The sequence below is a fragment of the Chelon labrosus genome, assembly GCF_963514085.1.
Source record: "Chelon labrosus genome assembly, chromosome: 8".
Classification (NCBI taxonomy): domain Eukaryota; kingdom Metazoa; phylum Chordata; class Actinopteri; order Mugiliformes; family Mugilidae; genus Chelon; species Chelon labrosus.
Genome location: NC_140358.1, coordinates 972,943 through 994,157, shown reverse-complemented (window position 1 = coordinate 994,157; position 21,215 = coordinate 972,943). Strand labels below are relative to the sequence as shown.

General features: G+C 42.2%; 1 protein-coding gene across 1 annotated transcript in view; it reads right to left on the bottom strand.

The window, feature by feature from the left end:
• Positions 1-2,546: 2,546 nt before the first annotated feature.
• uvssa (UV-stimulated scaffold protein A) overlaps positions 2,547-21,215 on the bottom strand; it is a 56,053-nt gene continuing 37,384 nt past the window's right edge. The window contains exons 10-15 of the mRNA XM_084549601.1: positions 12,945-13,149; positions 12,085-12,216; positions 11,604-11,787; positions 11,403-11,514; positions 4,098-4,275; positions 2,547-3,359 (exon numbers count right to left, since the gene is read on the bottom strand). Of these exons, the coding sequence (XP_084405727.1) occupies positions 3,266-3,359; positions 4,098-4,275; positions 11,403-11,514; positions 11,604-11,787; positions 12,085-12,216; positions 12,945-13,149 (905 nt within the window). The 3' untranslated portion in view covers positions 2,547-3,265. The remainder of the gene's footprint in view (positions 3,360-4,097; positions 4,276-11,402; positions 11,515-11,603; positions 11,788-12,084; positions 12,217-12,944; positions 13,150-21,215) is intronic.

Sequence of the window (21,215 nt, the reverse complement as noted above, 5' to 3'; positions counted from 1 at the left end):
CTAACTGCCTCCATCAACTTGTCTTTTTTCCATCTCATCCCCACCCAGCCATCCATGAGATGTAAAAGAAAGTGGATCTCATCAGCCTAAGCCACCTTTTCCCACAGTACCGTGGTCCAGTTCTGATGCTCGCATGCATCCTATTAGCACTTTTGACAGCAGACAGAGGTTAAGCTCGCTCTCTGACTGGCAGTCAGACAGATTTGCGTGAAGTTTAACAGATGCAAGTACTACAGTAAAACAGTAGTAATTGCACATAACACACAAGGTAAACAATATAAATGTTATAAATAAAAGTATAAATGTAAACCGGGAAAAATAAGATAAAATATAGACTGTAATATAGAATAAAATATAGACGGTAAACTCAAATGTAAACTTAGAGGTTGGGTAGTTCGTATATATACACACATTTACAGTATTGAGCAGCCATGTGAGTAAAGTGCAGTGGTGCAGTGGTATTTAAGTCCGGTTAAGGCGCAGAGTTGAGCAGGCGGATGGCATGTGGATTGAAACTCTTCTTCAGCCTCTCATTCTTTGTCCTCAGGCATTGGAAACGCCGACCTGATGGCTGTAGAGAGAAGAGAGAGTGTCCGGGGTGACTGGTCTGTTTGAGGATCTTCTTGGCCCTTAACCTGCAACGTTTGGTGTAAATGTCCTGCAGGTTGGGGAGGGGGGTTCTGATGGTCCGCTCCGCTGAACGGACCACCCTCTTGAGGGCCAGGAAGTCCTGCCTGGTACAATTTCCCATCCAGGTGGTGATGCTCCCACACAAGATGCTCTCGATGGTGCAGGTGTAAAAGTTCCTGAGCACCTTGAGAGGGAGCTTAAAGTCTCTGAGGCGTCTGAGGAGGTAGAGACGCTGTCTGGCCTTCTTCACGATGGTGTTCAGATGGTGAGTCCATGACAGGTCCTGTGAGATGGTCACTCCCAGGTATCTGAAAGTGTCCACTCTTTCCACCTCAGAGCCACAGATAATTAGTGGATGGAAGTCCCTCTGCTGTATCCTGCTGAAGTCCACAGTCAGTTCCTTTGTTTTGCTGACGTTCAGCAGGAGGTGGTTCTCCCTGCACCAGTCCTCCAGGTGGGACACCTCCCTCCTGTAGGCTGTCTCGTCGTCGTGGGAGATTAGTCCCACAACAGCGGTGTCGTCAGCAAACTTGATGATGATGTTGGAGTCTGAAGTGGCCTCGCAGTCGTGTGTGTACAGCGAGTACAGCAGAGGGCTGAGCACACAGCCCTGGGGGGATCCAGGGAGAGTCAGGGGGGCTGAAGTGTGGTGACCCACTTGGACCACCTGTGGTCTGCCGGTCAGGAAACTGTAGATCCACCTGCACAAGGAGGAGTCCAGGCCCAGGTCATGCAGCTTAGCAGCCAGTCTGGAGGGGACTATGGTATTGAATGCTGAGCTGTAGTCAACAAACAGCACTCTCACATAGTTTCCCTTACCAGTGTCCACGTGGGAGAGGGTCTTGTGGAGGAGGAAGGTTATCATCTGTGGATCTCTCCGGCCAGTATGCGAACTGTAGTGGATCCAGGGTGGTGGGCAGTGTGGAGGTGATGAATGTCTTGATCAGTCTCTCAAAACATTTCATCACCACAGATGTGAGGGGATAATGGGAAATGGAAGATTGTTTTTAAAGGTTTTGTATTGTGAAATTTGTGACTTGAAGGAAAGAGAAGTTTTATTCTTTATGTGTAGCGCACAAGTTTTGGTCTATTGTCAGTGTAGTAACATATGGAAAGAGGTGTGGAGGGTTTACTTTTGCTCAGGTGGAAAAATGTTTAATGTTCTTGAGTTAGGATATTGTATTATTCTGTTTAATGAAAAATATGAACACAACTATTTGACAAAGTTTAAATGCTAACATACACCCATCAGCCACAGCATTATGACCACTGACAGGAGCAGTAAATAACATGGACCATCTTGTGACAATGCAATGTTCTGCTGGGAAAGTTTTGGACCTGGTATTCATGTGGATGTTACTTAGACATGTACTCACCCACCTAGACCAGACCAGGCACCCCCACCCCATAGCAATGACACTCCTTGATGGCAGCAGCCATCCCCAGCAGCATGCAGCCTGACACAGGCACATACACAAAAACGGTTTAGGAACAAAAAACATGAAAAACAACATCTCCAAAAACAGGCCTCCAAATTCACTAGATCCCAAACTGATCAAATATCTATGGGATACACTGGAACAAGCCTGATCCACAGAGGCCCCTCCCCTCAACCCATAGGACCCAAAGGCCCCCACTAACAACATTCTGTTGCCAGATACCACATGACACCCTCAGAAGACCCATATCCATTCTAGCCAGTCAGTTTTGGGGGCACAAGGAAGACCTACACAATATTAGGAAGGTGGTCATAATGTTCCGCCTGATCGGTGTATATTTATTTACTACTGCTCACATTCATTCTGAGTTATTTCCTAAGTAACTTTATGTCTAAACGTTCCTGCAGTCCATAGTATGCAGCAGACCTTAGTGCTGAATTAACCGTGAATTAAAGAGGAGGACATGACAAAGACACAACCACAGCAGGCAGGGCAAAAATATTTATTTATTTTCATTTTAGAATTATTTTTTCCCTGACACCACAAAACAAACAAAGCAACTTAATGATAAAAAACTGTACCTAAAAAGGCTGTCAGACACAAGTAACAGCATTCCAACTGCTATATCACAGTAGCCTGTACACCAGATTCACTTATGTGTGGATTAACATGTCAACAGCATTTAACATTGGGGAAACCTGTCTCTGGTCCTTTCTGACTGGTTGCCATAATGACATAAAGATCAACAGTTATTTGGCATTGCATTTGTCATATCTCCAGAAAGTTGGCCTCATACATGTAAACAAACCACAGTGCAAGAAAGAACATGCAGGTGATATGGTCAGCTAGTAAGGATGGAGATCCTAAATGCAGTTAACAAAATGCCTATTTCAGTTTATTTGATTTCTGTGTTGTTTTGTTTTTCAGTCAAACTGAAAACAAACTTTCGAAGCATAAATATCTATTTTTTTTAGAAAGATTGGGCAGTGAGTTGGGGAGCGTAGAGTTGCCCAGCTTTACAATACAGTTTGTGCAACTCCTTGTTTTCCTGAATCTCTCGACAAAGTTGGAGAGTACCCAGTTCGTCTGACCCATTGAGTCACAGCAGACTCACTGATGGTAAATGGACCAGACTGAAATAAACCGGCACTCTGTCAACTTGACTTTAGTTAAAGGCATGTCATGGTGGCTGGAGGTCAGTTGAGAGCGTAGTTGAACTGGTTGGAGAACTTGTCATGTTTTCTCTTGTCAGCTTTATTCAGTACCTGAGCCACTCTGCTCATGCTGCTTCTGGAGGGAAGGCCAGAGAAGAGAGCAGGAGGGGAAGACAAGAGGAGACAGGATGGAGAAGAGGGAGATTAAAGAAAAATTAGAGTTAATAACCCGTAGTAACAAACATTTAAACTGATCACTATCTTTATTAGGGAACTAACCATTCAATTAAATAGTTATTTCCAAAATTTGCTGAGTGCAAGCTAAATAAATCTGCCAGCCAGGTATGTAAAATTTACATAATACATTTTCTTGGAACTAGAACCAAATCTAGTTTTACAAAAAAACTATCTAACCATAAAATACAGTAGTAAAGAGCCTTGATCATTCATCTCTGAAGTCATCTCAGTTCAGGAGTTAAGATTGTTTAAATGGTATTTATTTGGCATTTTATGATCAGTGTGTCAGTGGAGGCAGTGGGGCTTGAAATGTAACTTAAGTTGGCTGGGAATAAAGACACACAGTAACGTACTGTAGCTTTGGTGAGAAATGTACAGGTATAATCACAGTATGTTGTTTTATACTTTAGAAGCCATGGTTATTCAGGCTGCATTTAACAATATGCAAAGCATTTTGGAATAGCTCTGAACCTTGTCATCTTTCATATATTTGCACATAAATCTGGATATATGGCGTGAATACTTTTAATGTTCCAGCCAACAGATGTTCTTTGCTCCTTCACTTAAAATAACCATCTAAAGAGTTTTCATAGAGAATAATACTATCACTGCTGCAACGTGAAGTTACCCTACATACTTGTTGAAGACTTTTTTCTGCAGCCTGGAGCGGGACGTGTTGGTGCTCTGCTTCAGATCACTGAGATTGGGGTACTTCTTCCTCTTCCCTCGCCTTTTTTTACAGCCAACCCGATCCGAACCCAGGTCCTCTCCTGTTGCTGCTTCGATGTCTCGCATCAGCTCTGCATCGCGCCACTCTGCAGCAGAAAGAGAACAATTATCCTGCTACCAGGCTACCATTTAAGACACTTGCTTTTGTGGACATGTGGACAAAAGGTACTTAGTACCACCTTAAGGGGGGACCTCAGGTCACCTTAATTTCGTTGTACTACAATGACAATAAAGACATTCTACTCTATTCTTAGATGTCCTCAGAAAGACAAACATCCCTAAATTGCTCTTGGTGGTGGGTAGAGTGCCCTGCTTGTTACCTCTGTGTTTAAGTGTACGTGTGTGTATATCAGTGTGTCAAAGAACTGCAAACCGTACTTTAATTAAAGGCCCTGTATAAAAGGAGTTGATAATTACTATTTTAGCTATTTTACTCATATTTATTCTACCTGAAAAACCATCCCCAGATTCAGTAGCAGTCAGTAAGACTTCCATAACTGTGAAGCCAGAAGGAACAACAAAGGGCTCTGTGGACAAAAGATGCTTGGGAGAATTTTAAAACACAATAAATTTCTTTGTCCCGATTACCCGACCAGATTGAAATATGAAAAAAACGTGCCTCATCAAAATTGTCCAGCCTAAACATTGACGTCCTATACCAGTAGCTATGCCTTGCCTACTGATATCATTTATTAGGAGTATACAGTCCTCAAAGGAAAAATAGGAAACTGTCTACTTAATAAATACACAGTATCACTGAAAGACATGAAACTGTAAAAAAATACAACATACTGGCCAGTATTGTTTTATGTTTATGATTGTTAAATGCGGTATGATAGTTGAGAATGTGGTCACATCAGATATGGTTGAATGAATATCTTTCATTGATGTTGCGTCAGCCTTAACTAAAGCTAATTATTTTCAAGAGAAAAAAATAATAACTAGGGCTCAGGTCACAGTCATCTTTGCCTTAGCAGGTAGTACTTTTGTAGAAATTCAGAAAACACAAAACCAACAGTGTTTGACTTGGTTGCAGTCACAAATTTGTATGTAATTAAGAAGTACTCTATCTGCTGCTGTTTCATCCTGAAACTTGAACAAAAAAGTAATTTTACTGAGAACAGTAATGGAGTAATTACAGCTGATAACATAAATGAAGCCCCCCCTTACAGACTATGAGTAGTAAACAGTGTGTCCTACAGGCTCATTTGGATCCAATCCAATCCAATGTCATAATTCTGGCTGATAAAGTAAAAGCGGCTTTAATGCAGAGTAATGACGGTCTAAACGAAGAGACACTTCTAGTTAATGACGTACTGCAGCAGAATTAGAGATAAACCTGCAGTAATGTGAAGTAATTACACTGTGGCTGTGATGGGATTGAAGCCGGGCTCTCTGCTCTGTCAAAATACTGACCCCAGCTCAGTGTGTGTGAGTATGTGAGGTTATTAATCAGCTGCTATGACTGTGGGTCTGACTGGACCTTCAACTATCCCTCATTACACACACACACACACACACACACACACACCCACACACAAACTCAGGCAGAGGAGCAGTAATTGAAAAGCAGCTGGTGCATTTAGGAGAATCATTAATACTGTAAGGAGGAGCAGCTGCATTTACATTTGGTTGTGTGGATGTGTCATAGGTGTGCGTCCTCTGTTACTTTGCTGTTGGGAGTTTGAAAAGGAGAGAAACTATAAAATAATACAAAATAAGAGAAATCAGGGAATGTAGAAATAAGAGACAAAGAGAAAACAAACATAGAAAAGAGCAGTGTAAAGAAAAGACAACAGTAGAGACAGGCAAGAGAGGAGGACAGAGTCTGAATTTAATCAGTGTTGCAGCAGGGCTCTTTTCTCTGTCAACACCTCTTAGCTCTTCCAGCTGGGGTCTGTGTGTGCGTGTGTGTTTGGGTGTGTATGTTTGTGTGTGAGGGCAGGGGCCAGGCCACACATACATTCACTGAGGCATCTAGGGTTTCGGTTGGTTCAGACGTCTCTCAGCTACGCACCACTAAGCACAGGGACCCTCTGTCTGCATGTGAGACGGAATGAATTCAGACTAGCCCAGTGCAGCGCAGCATCAATTCCTCTCATCCCTGTCTACCAGCTGCATGGACTCTTATGTTTCGGTATGGCGGACAGTGTGTGAAAGTTTGACCTAGAATTAAAATATGATTCAGCACACTGTAGACAATAGTTTAGAAAGAAAGAGAGGTAAATAACAACAGCAGCAAATTAATCTATTCCATGTTATTCCATTCTATTACATTCCAAGTATTCCATGGATGTAAAGTTCTGGGTATTTCGTACCTCACATATTCTTCAAATGCAGTCTGGAAGCAACTCATCTGACAATCAGCAAGGAGAGTAACAGGACAGTGGCCATAACTAGCTACTATATATATATCAAGATACAGTGTAGCTAAACACATCTGCAATATCTACCAACAAACTCCCTCTACAGAAAATTCACTTTGACTTTATTATTTACAGTTCATAGTCTATAGCAGTGACGGGCCGTCAGGGCCAGCAAAGCCTTCTCTGCAGGCCTAAACTTTATCAAAATCACTGTCTTACTTTTTAATATTTTCCCATCTTCTTATTAAATTATTCCCAATTCCCTATTATTTTCATGTTATGGCTTGCCTGTCTGGCAGTGTAACTTTGCATTAGAGTTTTTATCATATTTCAGCCATCACGTGTTGCCAGAGAAATCTGAAATCCGCCTGGGCATTCACAATTAAATCTGCAGATGGCTGAAGCTTGAAATACATTATAATTACGCTGTTCCTTAAACCAATCACATTTCAAATTCAAATTGTGGGCCTTTTCTATGGCCTACGGTAGCGTCACTATTTTCGCGTCCTCCGATTGGAGGGTCAGGCAACTGCTCCCTTTTGGTTGGAGATCTTCTTAGAAAGACATTTTCACAGCGGACTTTGAAGGAAAAACTAGATATTGTGAGGAAAGTCCACCCAATCCTGGAGCTAGCTAGCCTGACACAGCCGGGGAAACTTTCAGGACAGCGACTATGAGCACTACACTTGGTTGATAGGCTCTGAGGAGAACTCTAAATTGTTTCTTAAATTCTGGGAGTTCGAGTAAAATTAATTATATTTCATCATCTAAACATCATCTTTTATGTATATTTTTGAGATTGGGTCGACATTGATGCTTCTGCTGGATCTGAAGTATACTGCGCTGGTGCAGTGAGTGAGAGGAGATTTTGTGAATTTACTTGCTTTAGTAATGGCATTAATTTCGCTATGAGACAAAATGTTTTATTGCGTATCCGTATGTTGTTGATGGTTTCTATAGCAATGGCGTCATAACGATCTAGTAAGAGGTGATTTGAAGGCTGGAGCTCATTGAAGGCCTAGGGGGAAAATGCACGGCCCGCCACTAGTTTATAGCCACCAAGTCTATCAGTGTTTAGCTGTTCCACAACTATTAATTTAACAAAAATCAACATATTTATTTTCTGTTTCATACATTTCAGTATGTGACGCTAGTTTAAAGCTGAGTAAATAAATGTAGTCTAAGGCTTAAAATCACATGACATTCACTCGAGTCAAAACATGAAATGACAGCTGCTACCTACTTGTAGCAGGAGTTCAGCTGTTTTTTTTGGTCTTTTTAAGGGACCAAAGGTAATTGGACAATTGTCTCAAAAGCTGTTTCATGGACCGGTGTGGGCAATTATTTCTTCATTAGTTATGCAGGTAACAGGTCGGACATTGGCATATCATAAAGAAAAGACTTCCCACACAAGAGAGTTCACCACATTGTGCAAACCGTTCATTATTCATTACCCTGAACAACAGGACAATCGGATTAGTCGCCAAAAAAACACCTAAAAAAAATTCCTGAGCAGTTCTGGACAAAGCATACTTTGGACAGATCAACGAGAAGAAAAACAATACCACCTGTAAAATATACTGAAATTGGTGTGACGGCATGTGAATGCATGGCCTCCATTGCCACTGGGTCACCAGTGTTTGATAGAAGAAGACAGAAGCAACCAGATGTAATTATGAATTCTATTTCTCTTGATTATTTCTGTCTCTAAACCTTGATGATTTGAGTCTGCCTGTTGTAAATTCCACTGACACGATTTATAGCGTCAGATACCTCTCTAAATAAGCTTGCTCAGCTGATCATATCAGGGCAAACATCATGCAATGAGGTAGAAAGAACTGCCCACAGAGCTCATGTTGTGCTATGCTCATAAAAAAATCTGTTGCACTGAATATTCCAAAAGAGCACAGTGGCCTCCATTGTGCCTTAATGTAAGAAGTTTGGAAACTTAGAGCTGGTGGCTTTACATGAATAATGAATAATGTCCACCACCCTCTACACGACACCATAGTCAGGCAGAGAACAGGCTGCTGTCTCTGTCCTGCCCCCTGACAGGTTGAGGAGGTCGTTTGTCCCTGCAGTGAGCACAGAAACCACCGGAGTTGTTAGCGCTAGCAGTCCCGGTACGAGTACGGACAACACGTGTCGGCAGCCCACTTTTTTTTTTTTAACCATTTAAAGTCAGTACTGTTCTTAAAATGGCACTAACTTAACTTTAGGTCCGTTCAGTTTTGGGCAGGGATATTTTATTTCTTTTACTGCTGTTTTGAATTAAAATGTATTTTTCAAGACATCAAAAGAGCATGAGTTTACAATATTCAAATATATATATAATGCTGTGTAATGATCACAGTCCAGCTGGCTCCTCACAGGCACAAGGAGGCGTTGTAGAGTCGTATGGCCTGAGGGACATCCATTCGCTACCTGGATTTAATCATTGGCATGCATCAAGCAGTACTACTCAGTCAGTTATTTGTTTCAATTTCCACTTTTTCTTTTAATTTGCCATTGTCATTCTCGTCTGTTCTACAATCCTTGTTGCTGTTGGTTCCCAATTTTGGCTGGAGGAGGCCATGTGTTTTTCTTTCTCTGATGGATATCACCATCTGCTCCCTTTCATCTGTCAGTGAGGAGCTTCATCAGAGGGCTCAAGATATCCCTTGCTACACTAGTGTCTCCAGCTTCAAACCCACTAATTCCCCATACTGCCTTAATGAGAAACCTGGTCAAAGAGGAAGTATTAATTGAGTCTACAGATTTCACACTGACAAAAATTTGATCTAAACTAAGTCAAGAAGTTTGTTTGCAATTTTCACTTGTGGTGCTGTCATTGAGTAGATTCTAAAAATTCTACTGTAGACCTAAATCATGGAGTAGCTTTCTAAACTGTGCTTAAAACACCGATCAGCCATAATATTAAGTACACTGACACGTAATGTGAATAACACTGATTTGTCAGTGGGTGTGATATATTAGGTAGTAATCTGTCCTCAGAATGCATACTACAAACAGGAAAAATGAGCTAGTAGAAGGGTTTGAGTATCTATCTACCTTGTGATGGTTGGATGACTAGGTGTTGACTTGGGGGAGGGGGTGAGATAATTATTAGTGGTTTAGAGTGATGCAAAGTTATGGTTATAATGTCAACCATGGCCATGGCTATATATATATTCATTCATTCATTCATCTTCTGAACCCGCTTATTCCTGTTAAGGGTCGCGGGGGTCTGCTGGAGCCTATCCCAGCTGTCATCGGGTGAGAGGCGGGGTACACCCTGGACAGGTCGCCAGTCTATCGCAGGGCCAACACAGAGAGACAGACAACCATTCACACTCACATGCACACCTACGGCCAATTTAGAATCCAGTTAACCTAATGAGCATGTCTTTGGATGGTGGGAGGAAGCCGGAGTACCCGGAGAGAGAACCCATGCAGACACAAGGAGAACATGCAAACTCCACACAGAAAAGCCCAGTCGGCCCATGGATTCGAACCCGGGACCATATATATATATATATACACACACACAGTACCTGGCCAAAAAAACGTTGCCACCTGGATTTAACTAAGCAAATAGGTACGAGCCTCCTATTAGATAATTACTGCATGGGTGATTACCTTTCAGCTGGCAACAAGTTATTTAACCTCAACTGATGGAATGAGTAGCTTGTCATTTCTTAAACAACCATGTCTAAAGACACATCCCGTGGTCGTGGAAAAGATGTTGGTCTATTTGAGAAGGGTCAATCTTTGGCATGCATTAAGCAGAGAAAACGGGAGATTGCAGAAACTACTACAATTGGGTTAAGAACTGTCCAACGCTGGAAGGATAGTGGAGAACCATCGTCTATCAGGAAGAAATGTGGTAGGAAAAAATTCCTAATTGATCGTGATTGGTGATCACTTAAATGTTTGGTGAAATCAAATGGAAGAAAAACAACAGTAGAACTCAGGACTATGTTTAATAGTGAAAGTAAGAGCATTTCCACATGTACAATGTGAAGGGAACTCAAGGGATTGAGACTGAACAGCTGTGTAGCCTTAAAAAAAACATTAATCTTTAAGGCTAACTGGAAAAGAATGCTTCAATTTGCTAGGGAGCATAAAGATTGGACTCTGGAGCAATGGAAGAAGGTCATGTGGTCTGATAAGCCCAGATTTACCCTGTTCCAGAGTGATGGGGGCATCAGGGTAAGAAGAGAGGCAGATGAAGTGATGCACCCATTATGCCTAGAGCCTACTGTACAAGCCTGTGGGGGCAGTGCTATGATCTGGGGTTGCTGCATTTGGTCAGGTCTCGGTTCAGCAACATGATGTGCCCAAAGGATGAGGTGAGCTGACTACCTGAATATACTGAATGACCAGGTTATTCCATCAATGGATTTTTTCTTCCCTGATGGCACGGGCATATTCCAAGATGATAATGCCAGGATTCATGGGGCTCAGATTGTGAAAGACTGGTTCAGGGAGAATGAGACATAATTTTCACACATGGATTTTCCAGACCTTAACCCCACTGAGAATCTTTGGGATGTGTTGGAGAAGGCTTTGCGCAGTTGTCAAACTCTCCCATCATCAATACAAGATCTTGATGAAAAAAAAACGCAGCATCTATCATAAATCTTGTGACACTGCAGAAGCTTATCAAAACAAAGATATTAGAGTGAATGACCTTTTTTTTTTGGTGGCGACTTTGTTTTTGGCCAGTAAATGTGTGTGTGTGTGTGTGTGTGTGTTTGTACATATATACAAACACACACACACACACACAGTGTATATATCTCAGTCAGTTTACAATAATGGGATGTTTAATGTGCGTTTTTAAGCATATGTTTTTTACATCTTACCAGGCTCCTGCTCTCTCTTTCTCCTCTCTTCCTGCTCCTCACTCAGTCGGTCCTCCTGTCTGGAGGGTCGACCTTCATGGTCCCTGGGAATGATCCGGCCATGGAAAGGACACTGGAGGAAACGCAGAGTCACAACTCAGCACTCACATTGCAGACAACTAGTTACAGACAAACAGCAAGTTTGTCACTTTGTCCTCTTACCTTGATGCGGTCCTGTCTCGGACACAACTTTCCATTGCCTAGTTGAGCTCTGCAGACATGGGTGACGGGAGTGAAGCTCCCAGGGAAAGAGATATATCTGCTCTTGCTCTCTGCCAACAACTCCTTGTTCTCAACCTCCTCCTCCACCTCTGTGGGAACCCAGAATTGATGCTGAGAGGCTGACCTACAGGATAAAAAATACTTTTAAAGTTATATAGATCATTCAAAAACCAACAAATAATAAAGTTTGTTGTCTTTAATTAAATGTAATTGAAATGTAATTGATTACAAAAATATGACTACACATATTGAAAAAATATGTTTGTATTAACATTTCCCAAGCTACTATTGCTATAAAACCCCAATTAGCAATCTACTGCTAGCTACTGTCACATCTGACATAACACACACAACTGGTCTGTCGTGCATGTTTGTGTGTCTAGTAGGGATACATTTTAAGTGCGTGTGGCTCATGAGTTACTTGATGATCTTGCCAGCATTGGGCTGTTCCTGGCCCCAGTAGTACAGGTCCAAACCGAAAGGAACCACAGGGGCTTCAGCAGCCTTCTGGTCCAAACTGGACTGAGATGAACAGGGGCCCGGGGACCTGTTGCTAAAATGAACATGTATTAATTGAAATACATGTTTTTAAATGTAAATAAATAAATATATCTACAGTAATAAACCAACACCGTTTTGATTAAATATTTTACTTGTTGGGCCTAAACTGTTCATAAATGGGAAATACAAAAATTGTCACACTTCGCATAAAACTAAGACCAATATCATTATTTACTGTAATTAATGCATACAGTCTTCATAAAAGACTGAGAAAAAGGATAAAGTCATCTTCTCGTTGAAACGCAATTTCTGTTTTTACCTTTTCCAGTTTCAAAAGAAAAAGAAAAAAGAAAAAGCAAGCCCAAAGCAATAGTTTGGTCAGCCTGCATGGTCAGAACTTTTGTTTTTTTTCCACTACTCCTCCTTGCAAAAGTCTTATAGTTCTGTCAGATTCTAGGTATTCTAGCAAGCACTGCTAGTGTAGTTCATAATTACTTTTAAGAACCACTGGACAGTATGATTCCTATTTAAACCAATGTATGATGTAATAATAATTGACAAAACACGGCCAACAGTGACATAATTTTTGTTGTATAACAGCGTGTAATGAGACAAAATAGAAAAGTATGAGAAGTTAAGTGAAATGCTGGACCCGGAAGCTACTAGGGGTGCAGGTGTGTTCTAAAGAGGTAAGGAAGTGGAAAAAAAGAACAGGAAAAAGGTGGCAAAAACAGAGAAAGTAATGAGAGGAAAAATGAGAAGACTTGAAAAACTTGATACCTGGGTTCTACAGGCAGAGACATCTTTTGTTTGAGAAGGCGCAGAGTGGCGAAAGCAGAAGTTGGATCCTGTTCTTCATCTGCAAGTCGCTTCAGCTGCCTGGAAGAGGAACAGGAAGATGGTGTAGGGGGAGGGGCTGCAGGGCTTTCAGAAGTCTTTTTTTGTTCGACTAGTGCTGTTGAGGTGGACGGAGAGGGATCCAAACCTGGCAACAGTGAAAGACAGATAGGGAGGTTAAGGATGGGTTTCAATAGCTGATATCATTTTATTATTATTGGCATGTAGTTCAAAAGGATCTGTTGTTATATGTAACTTTCTTTGTAAGAACTTTCATAGCCCTTTCATAAAATACATCAGGAAGGATAGACCACAAACTGGGACCAAAATGCGCTGCACTATCTTTTTTTACTCTATTATTTCTTAAAATATTTTTTTTTTTGTAAGTTATCCATACTGAGATCTGACATCTGTTCAGTGAATCATCATGTATAAATACAAATTTTCTTTTCTATATAATGTGCTGGCTGTATGTGTTTCGTTTCCTTTTAAATGTCTGGTTTACTGTCTTCTGTGTTTGTAACATGTGCGCCTGTATGAATAAAATCTGTACAAATAAAATTTACAAAAAATAAAGGATCTGTTGTTATGAATCTAAAACTTTTTTTTTTTTTTAAATCCATTTTATTAGTCTTAACATTTGAACACAGACACAGACACACACACTGCCTGGCAAAAAAAAAAAAGTCGCCTTTAGCTCTGATTACAGCACGCATTTGTTGTGGCATTTTTTCTTGTATTGATGATGGGAGAGTCTGACCACTGCGCAAAGTCTTCTCCGGCACATCCCAAAGATTCTCAATAGGGTTAAGATCTGGTGGCTAATTCATGTGTAAAAATGTCTCATGCTCCCTGAACCACTGTTTCACAATTTGAGCCTGATGAATCATCTTGGAATATGCCCGTGCCATCAGGAAGAAAAAATCCAGTGACAGAATAACCTGATCATTCAGTATATTCAGGTAGTCAGCTGACCTCATCCTTTGGGCACATAATGTTGATGAACCTAGACCTGACCAACTGCAGCATACCCAGATCAAAGCACTGCCCCCACAGGCTAGTACAGTAGGCACTAGGCATGATAGGTGCATTACATCATCTGCCTCTCTTCTTACCCTGATACACCCATCACACTGGAACAGGGTAACTCTGGACTCATCAGACCACATAACCTTCTTCCATTGCTCTAAAGCCCAATCTTTATGCTCCCTAGCAAACTGAAGCCTTTTTTTCAGTTAGCCTCACTCATTAGTGGTTTTCTTAAGGCTACACAGCTATTCAGTTCCGATCCCTTGAGTTCCCCTCGCATTGTACATGTGGAAATGCTCTTACCTTCAATATAATCATAGCCCTGAGTTCTACTGTTGTTTTTCTTCGATTTTATTTCACAAAACATTTAAGTGATCGCTGATCACGATCAATCGGGATTTTTTTCCTACCACATTTCTTCCGCGAAGACGATGGCTCCCCATTATCCTTCCAATTTTTAATAATACACTGGACAGTTCTTAACCCAATTTTAGTAGTTTCTGCAATCTCCTTAGATCTTTTCTCTCCTTGATGCATGTCAATGATTTGACCCTTCTCAAACATCTTTTCAACGACCACAGGATGTGTCTTTCGACATAGTTGTTTCAGAAATGAGAAGCTACTCATTGCATCAGCTGGGGTTAAATAACTTTTTTTTATTATTTTATTCATTTATTTTTAAAACATTGCATCCCACGTTTTCTTTCTTTACACAGCACTTTATTGTAGAACCTGGGTTTTATGTGGAAGTCTGCGTGGGTCAGACACAACATCAATGGGGGTCTCTGGGGAGTGAGGAGGGCTGAAACACACACGCTGCAAGTGAGATCAGAGAGAAATGGTAAGCCCAGAGATTCCAACATGCTGACCCCACACATTACTAAGACTGACATGGATGCCATTGATGAGGTTCAGTCACTGCCATTGTGCACCAATACACATGATTCACACACTGGAAGTTGTTAAAAAATTAAAGTCTGGAATAAGAACCATCTTTTATATGTTATATTAGGTTTTCAATGTTATTTTTCAACGTTTGAGGAGCTCTTTTAATTTTGTCATCTCTTTACGCCCTCATTTTAGACAATTGTTTATTTGCACCAACAGCTGTTTATTTTGAAGAACCAGCAGCTACTCTTTTGGATGGAAATGGAAAAGCATTACTTAACACGATCTCTCTCATTTCAAATTCAGTTTGATTTGTGCTACATTTGGGTGGAAACCTAGGTACCAAGATTTTATTACATGGGGAACAAGGGACAGAGTTAGCCAGTACAGGAAACAGTGAGAGTGATTCAATGAGCTGTAAGGTAATAAAATGCTCCACAGAGCTGAGAGGAACAGCAGAGTGGAATAATCCTCTAAGGTTTCATCAAAACACGTAATGTCTTTCACATCACACATAGTGATTTCATCCATTAATAATTAGCAAATTTTACTTTAAGCACTTAAGTTCATTAAGCATGCATAATTGTATACCTAGCAGTGAGGGAAAGGAGAAATAAAAAAAAACACAACTTCACTTTGGTTTGTGGCTATATATTTTGTCATAGGCATAGGGATATCATAGGCCATGTACAGTAAGGGTGTGGAGTACTAGGGCTGTGTGCAGGGAAACCTTTGTGAAGCAAGGCATCAGCAGTAGAAAGGAGTAAGCAAGGCATCAGCAGTAGAAAGGAGTAAGATGGTAGTGGAAGAGGTACAGAAACAAGAGGAAGCAGTTAGATGCTCTAAGGCAGTGTCGCAGGCTAAGCAGGGTCAATGGGTGAACTGGGAGAGTGCGGAGAAAAGGAAGTTGAAGTGGAGAGAGCTTTGGAGCAGGATTAGATTTATGGAGCTACTTATGATGTGCTGCCAACTCCCCAGAACCTAAACCAGTGGGTATGCTGCCTGCCCACTGTGCACTTGTGTATGCACGCTTAGCCATATTCTGACAGGTTGTAAGGTTAGTCTTTCCCAAGGACGTTACACCTGGCGTCACAATCAGGTACTGAAATGTTTAGCAGCTGCAATTGAGGAAAAACGGGTGAATGTAAATTCCATGGCCGTTAACAGAGAGAATAGATGCATTAAGTTTGTACGGGAGGGAGAAAAGGCTAGACTAGCAGGCATCAGGCATAACACGGGACAGCTAAGAGTAGGAGGAGCCTGGGAGATGAGGGCGGATTTAAATGGACAACTAGTTATTTCAGCCAAGATAGCCAGCACCCGACTACGGCCAGATCTGCTGTTGTGGTCTGAGCCAGAGAAAGTAGTTTATTTCATAGAGCTGACTGTCCTGTAGGAAGATAGAGTTGAGGAGGCTAACGAGCGTAAGAGAGCTAAGTACACAAGTATGAACACCACAGTCAGCTGATACCTCAACACCCCATGTCCTGTTTGTATATGTCTGTGTGAATGTTTTTCTTGTGACTGGAGCCTTGTCAAAGACAATTTTCTGTAACCTTGTGTAACAGACAATAAAGTATTATCTTATCTTATCTTATCTTATCTTAGTATGCAGAGCTAGCAGCAGATGCAGAGCAGAATGGCTGGAAGGCTTATGTTCGCCCGGTAGAAGTCGGCTGCCGTGGATTTGTGGCAAAGCGATGTCGGCGATTGCTCTTCTGAGTGAGCTGGGCATACGTGGAAAGAGCCAAAGGACTGCGGTATGCAACATGTCCCGGGCAGCAGAGAGAGCAAGCGAGTGGCTTTGGGTACGTAGGAAGCATGCTAGCTGGGGAACTAGCTAAAGGTAAGGATGGCTGCGTGACTTAAGTATGTTTGCAAATCATGATAGATGTGGTCGGTTTGGTCACGTAACAAACAAACAAATCTACCGTGGTTCGCCCCGTTGATGCGGACTGAACCACGGTAGATTTGTTTGTTTGTTACGTGATTTGTTTGTTTGTTATGCAGTTCAGTCCGCATCAACGGGGCGAATCACAGATTTGTTTGTTTGTTACGTGGTTCAGTCCGCATCAACGGGGCGAATCACGGTAGATTTGTTTGTTTGTTATGTGGTTCAGTCCGCATCAATGGTGCGAATCACGGTAGATTTGTTTGTTTGTTACGTGGTTCAGTCCGCATCAACGGGGTGAACCACTGTAGATATGTTTGTTTGGCTCGTGGTTCATAAAAGGACTAGGCTAATGATTGAAATATTAGTTGCTAATAGACATTGAATGGTGAGGAAAACGGGGTTGTGCAGTGGCAGTGTGGAGGGGGGTGACTCCAGGACACTGGAAGTCACTGTTAAGCCTTCTCGAGGTGTCGTGGGCCTAACTTTACGAAACATCGGTGAAGGGAGGTGCCCACTTGAAAACCCCAACGACATGCTGCATACTGCTGTTGTTTAGGCCAGGTTCCTGATGTCTTCATGTTGCTTGATAGCTATGGTTTAGCTGCTGAGCGGACCATACAAGCCAGCAGTGTTTGGTTAGCTTATGTTTCACAATGTTTGAATTATCCTCTGCTGCTCTGTGGGCTTACAAGCCAGCAGCATTTACTTCGTTCATGTAGACTGTAGGTTTATCGTCATATCACATGACCGTAGGTTTGGTAGGGTTTCTTAGTTGAACAGGGCCTCTAAATGTGCTTTGCCTGGGATCTTGGCACAAGGGATTGTAACATCTTATCCTGTGTATTACTGAATGTAATAATGGCACTGGTTATAGCACCAATTATTAGGTCTCATGAGTTTTAAATGATTTGTATATTTTCTGATGAAAAAAGCTTATGTTGGTGAAGAGTTACTTCTGAGAATAAGGTGTTTTTAAACACAGACAAAAATTGTCATTAGTTGGGTGTCTGCCTATTATACCAGCCACACTCCTTACCCTCTCTTATCATCCCTTCTTCTCTGCTAGATGGTGAAATACAGACTCAATCTGCTCTTTTCAGACCACCAAATGGCAGAGGTTTGTCTGAATGTTGTGGATGTTAAGACGAGACGCACAGATCAATGGAAGGTAATGTGTATAGTGTCGAGTGTAGGTTTATGTGTGTGAAGAGGGTTGCTGGAGAAAAAGAGAGAAAACTGGGAGTTAACAGGGTACGAGACAGACAGAGAAAGAGAGGGAGGAAAGGTAGAAAGAGGTATTGATCTTCCTGGGTTAAGCAGGGCCTGTAATTAAAATGTTAATTTGAGAAAGAGAGAGATAGTGTCCTGACGGCAGAGAGGAGGATAAGAGGACTGATAATCAGAATGACAGAATGGGGGGAGGGGTGGGGGGGGCAGATGAACTCAGGAAGAAATCTGTGAATAAAAAAAGCGTTAAATACATATGAATATAGGAAGCTGATGTCAACGACAAAGTAACACCTGCAGCAAGTACTGCCATATTATTGCAAAGATGTGGAAATGGTTCTGTTTTTTTTTGTGGTTAACAGTGCAAATTTATACGTCAATTCATCTTAACCTAAACTTGATGCAAATGTTCTTTGATATCAAAGGTATATCTAAAAAGCTAATCTAAAACAAAGGCAACTGAACTTGACATTTTACCACTCAGTGGCTTCTTCACTTCTGATTGAGGTTGATTCAACTGAACTTAAATTAAATATTTCTGTTCTGCTGGTGTGGCTGGGTTCTAAAAGAAGGTATCCAGGGTGAGCAAAAATAGTTTCTCAGATGAAAGATTGGATTAAAAAGCCTGCCAATTTCTGACGTTAAAATTAAAACCACTAACACCTTCCACCGCAACTGGATCCTGGATCCTGACTCTGGATCAGGAACAGCATCTCCGACACCACTACAGTGAACACTGGAGCCCCTCAGGGCTGTGTGCTCAGTCCTCTGCTGTTCACCCTGCTGATTCACGACATGAGCTCGAATCACACCATCAAATTTGCCAGTGACCAACAACCTATCTCTGAACATTGAGTAATTGAAGGAGATGGCTGTTGACTTCAGGAGAGCACAGAGCAACCACTCTCCGCTGATCATCAAAGAATCTCCTATAGCAAGGGTGCCGGGCTATTTTTACAACAACCAATTCAAAGTGATGAGTAAATATATATATATATGGCTAATGGCTAATGGAGGTGAAAGAATACTGGAAGGGTATATGGGAAGAGGCATCACACAACCCAGATGTCCAATGGCTAGTGGACCTAAGAGCAGACCACAGCAACCTCCCAGAACAAGAACCAGTAACCTTCTCAATGACAAGCATCCAAGAAAGAGTGTCAGATGAAGAGCTGGACAGCACCAGGCCCTGATATGATCCATGCCTACTGGCTGAAGAAGCTAACGGCACTCCATGAACGCCCAGCAGCACAGAAGAACCAACTGCTAAGGGATGGGTCCCACCCAGAGTGTCTAACCCAGGGCAGGACGGTCCTGAAGGACCCTCAGAAGGGGCCCATCCCATCCAACTACCGGCCAATAACCTGTCTCTCCACAACATGGAAGGCCCTGTCAGGCATCATCGTGGCTAAGATGAGTAAGCACGTAGGTCAATACATGAGCGGGGCTCAGAAGGGAATTGGTAGCAACACCAGAGGAGCCAAGCACCAGCTACTGGTCGATAAAGCAGTTGCCCAAGACTGTAAGAGCAGACGGACCAACCTGTGCACCGCCTGGATCGACTACAAGAATGCTTACAACTCAATGCCGCACACATGGATACTGGAATGTCTGGAACTGTATAAGATCAGCAGGAACCTAAGGGCCTTCATCCAGAACTCGATGGGAATGTGGAAGACAGCCCTAGAGGCCAACTCAAAGCCAACTGCCCAAGTCAACATCATACACCAAAGAGATGCACTATCACCACTGCTGTTCTGCATAGGTCTGAACCCCCTCAGTCAGATCATCACAAAGAGTGGCAACAATTAGCCACCTGCTCTACATGGATGACATCAAGCTGTACGGCAGAGAAAAATATTTACAACATCCTCCCGCCCGATGAACAGTTGTTCATCACTATCATGTTCATCACATCACAATGCAATCACTTAAATTAATTAATCTCTAACGGATAAATTAGCTGAACAGGTCTTCTTAATAAACTGCCTGTGGATGTACGAACCATACAGGAGCGAACGAGTCCATCTCTCCCTGGAAACAGTTGAGTTATCCTGCCTATTTTCCAGGTCTGTCGGGGTGTGTTGTCCTCACCGACCAGGATGACATCTCCCACCTTCAGCTCGGTGGGTGTAGGTGTCTCACATTTGTGGGCTGATTTCAAGTCCATCAAGTAATCCTTTCGCCAGCTGTTCCAAAAGCTGGCTAGGAGTCTCTGCCGGTATCTCCATCTCTTGCCCATGTCCTCTCTACTCACTGTTGTTATCTCATATGCAACAAAGTCCTCATCTATACTTGCTGCTTCATCAGTTGGCAACAGTGAGGGAGGGCCTCTCCACCACAGCTCACTCTGGAAGAGGTTGTCGACATTCTGGCCCCTGGTGGGTAAATCAGCGGGGTTGTTTTTCCCGCTGCAGTGGGACCATTGCTCTGGGTTTGTCAGACTCTGTATCTCAGTCACTCGGTTTGACACAAATGGTTTCCATTTTTGTGCAGTACTGCGTATCCAGTGGAAGACAACCATTGAATCTGTCCACATGTGCAGGTAATTCTTCTCCATGTTTAGTGGCTTGAGTAGGCTATTTGCTAACTTTGCTCCAATCAGTACACCCATAAGCTCCAGACGTGGTAAAGTAATTTTCTTTAATGGTGCTACTTTTGACTTGGATGCCTCAAAACTTGTTACAATGTCTCCATCTTTGTTTGGTCCTTGCAGGTAGGCAACAGCACTGTATGCCTTCTCACTAGCATCACAGAAGATGTGCAATTTCAGTGTCTGTGACTTTGGCTGGATTTCAATGTGGTACCATATCGGAATGGTCACAAGATGTAGCCTTGGTAGCTCTGCACACCACTGATCCCATTTTTCAGCCACATCTGTGGGTAACAGTTCGTCCCAACTGATTCCTCTTTCCCACAGTTCTTGAAACAGGCATTTTACCCGTATGGTAAATGGAGTGAGGAATCCTATAGGGTCCAAAGTAGTTAGATAAGTAAGATACGAGCTGATATCTGTAACACACTTCTCTTTGTGTTTTCTTTGCCCTTTACAATGTCCAGTAGTCCCTTCAAGTCAAACACAAACTCATCTTTCTCTGATCTCCACACTAATCCCAGCACTTTCAGCACATTTCCACCAGCATCTGTCTCTGTTGTGTGCTCCACTACATGTTGAG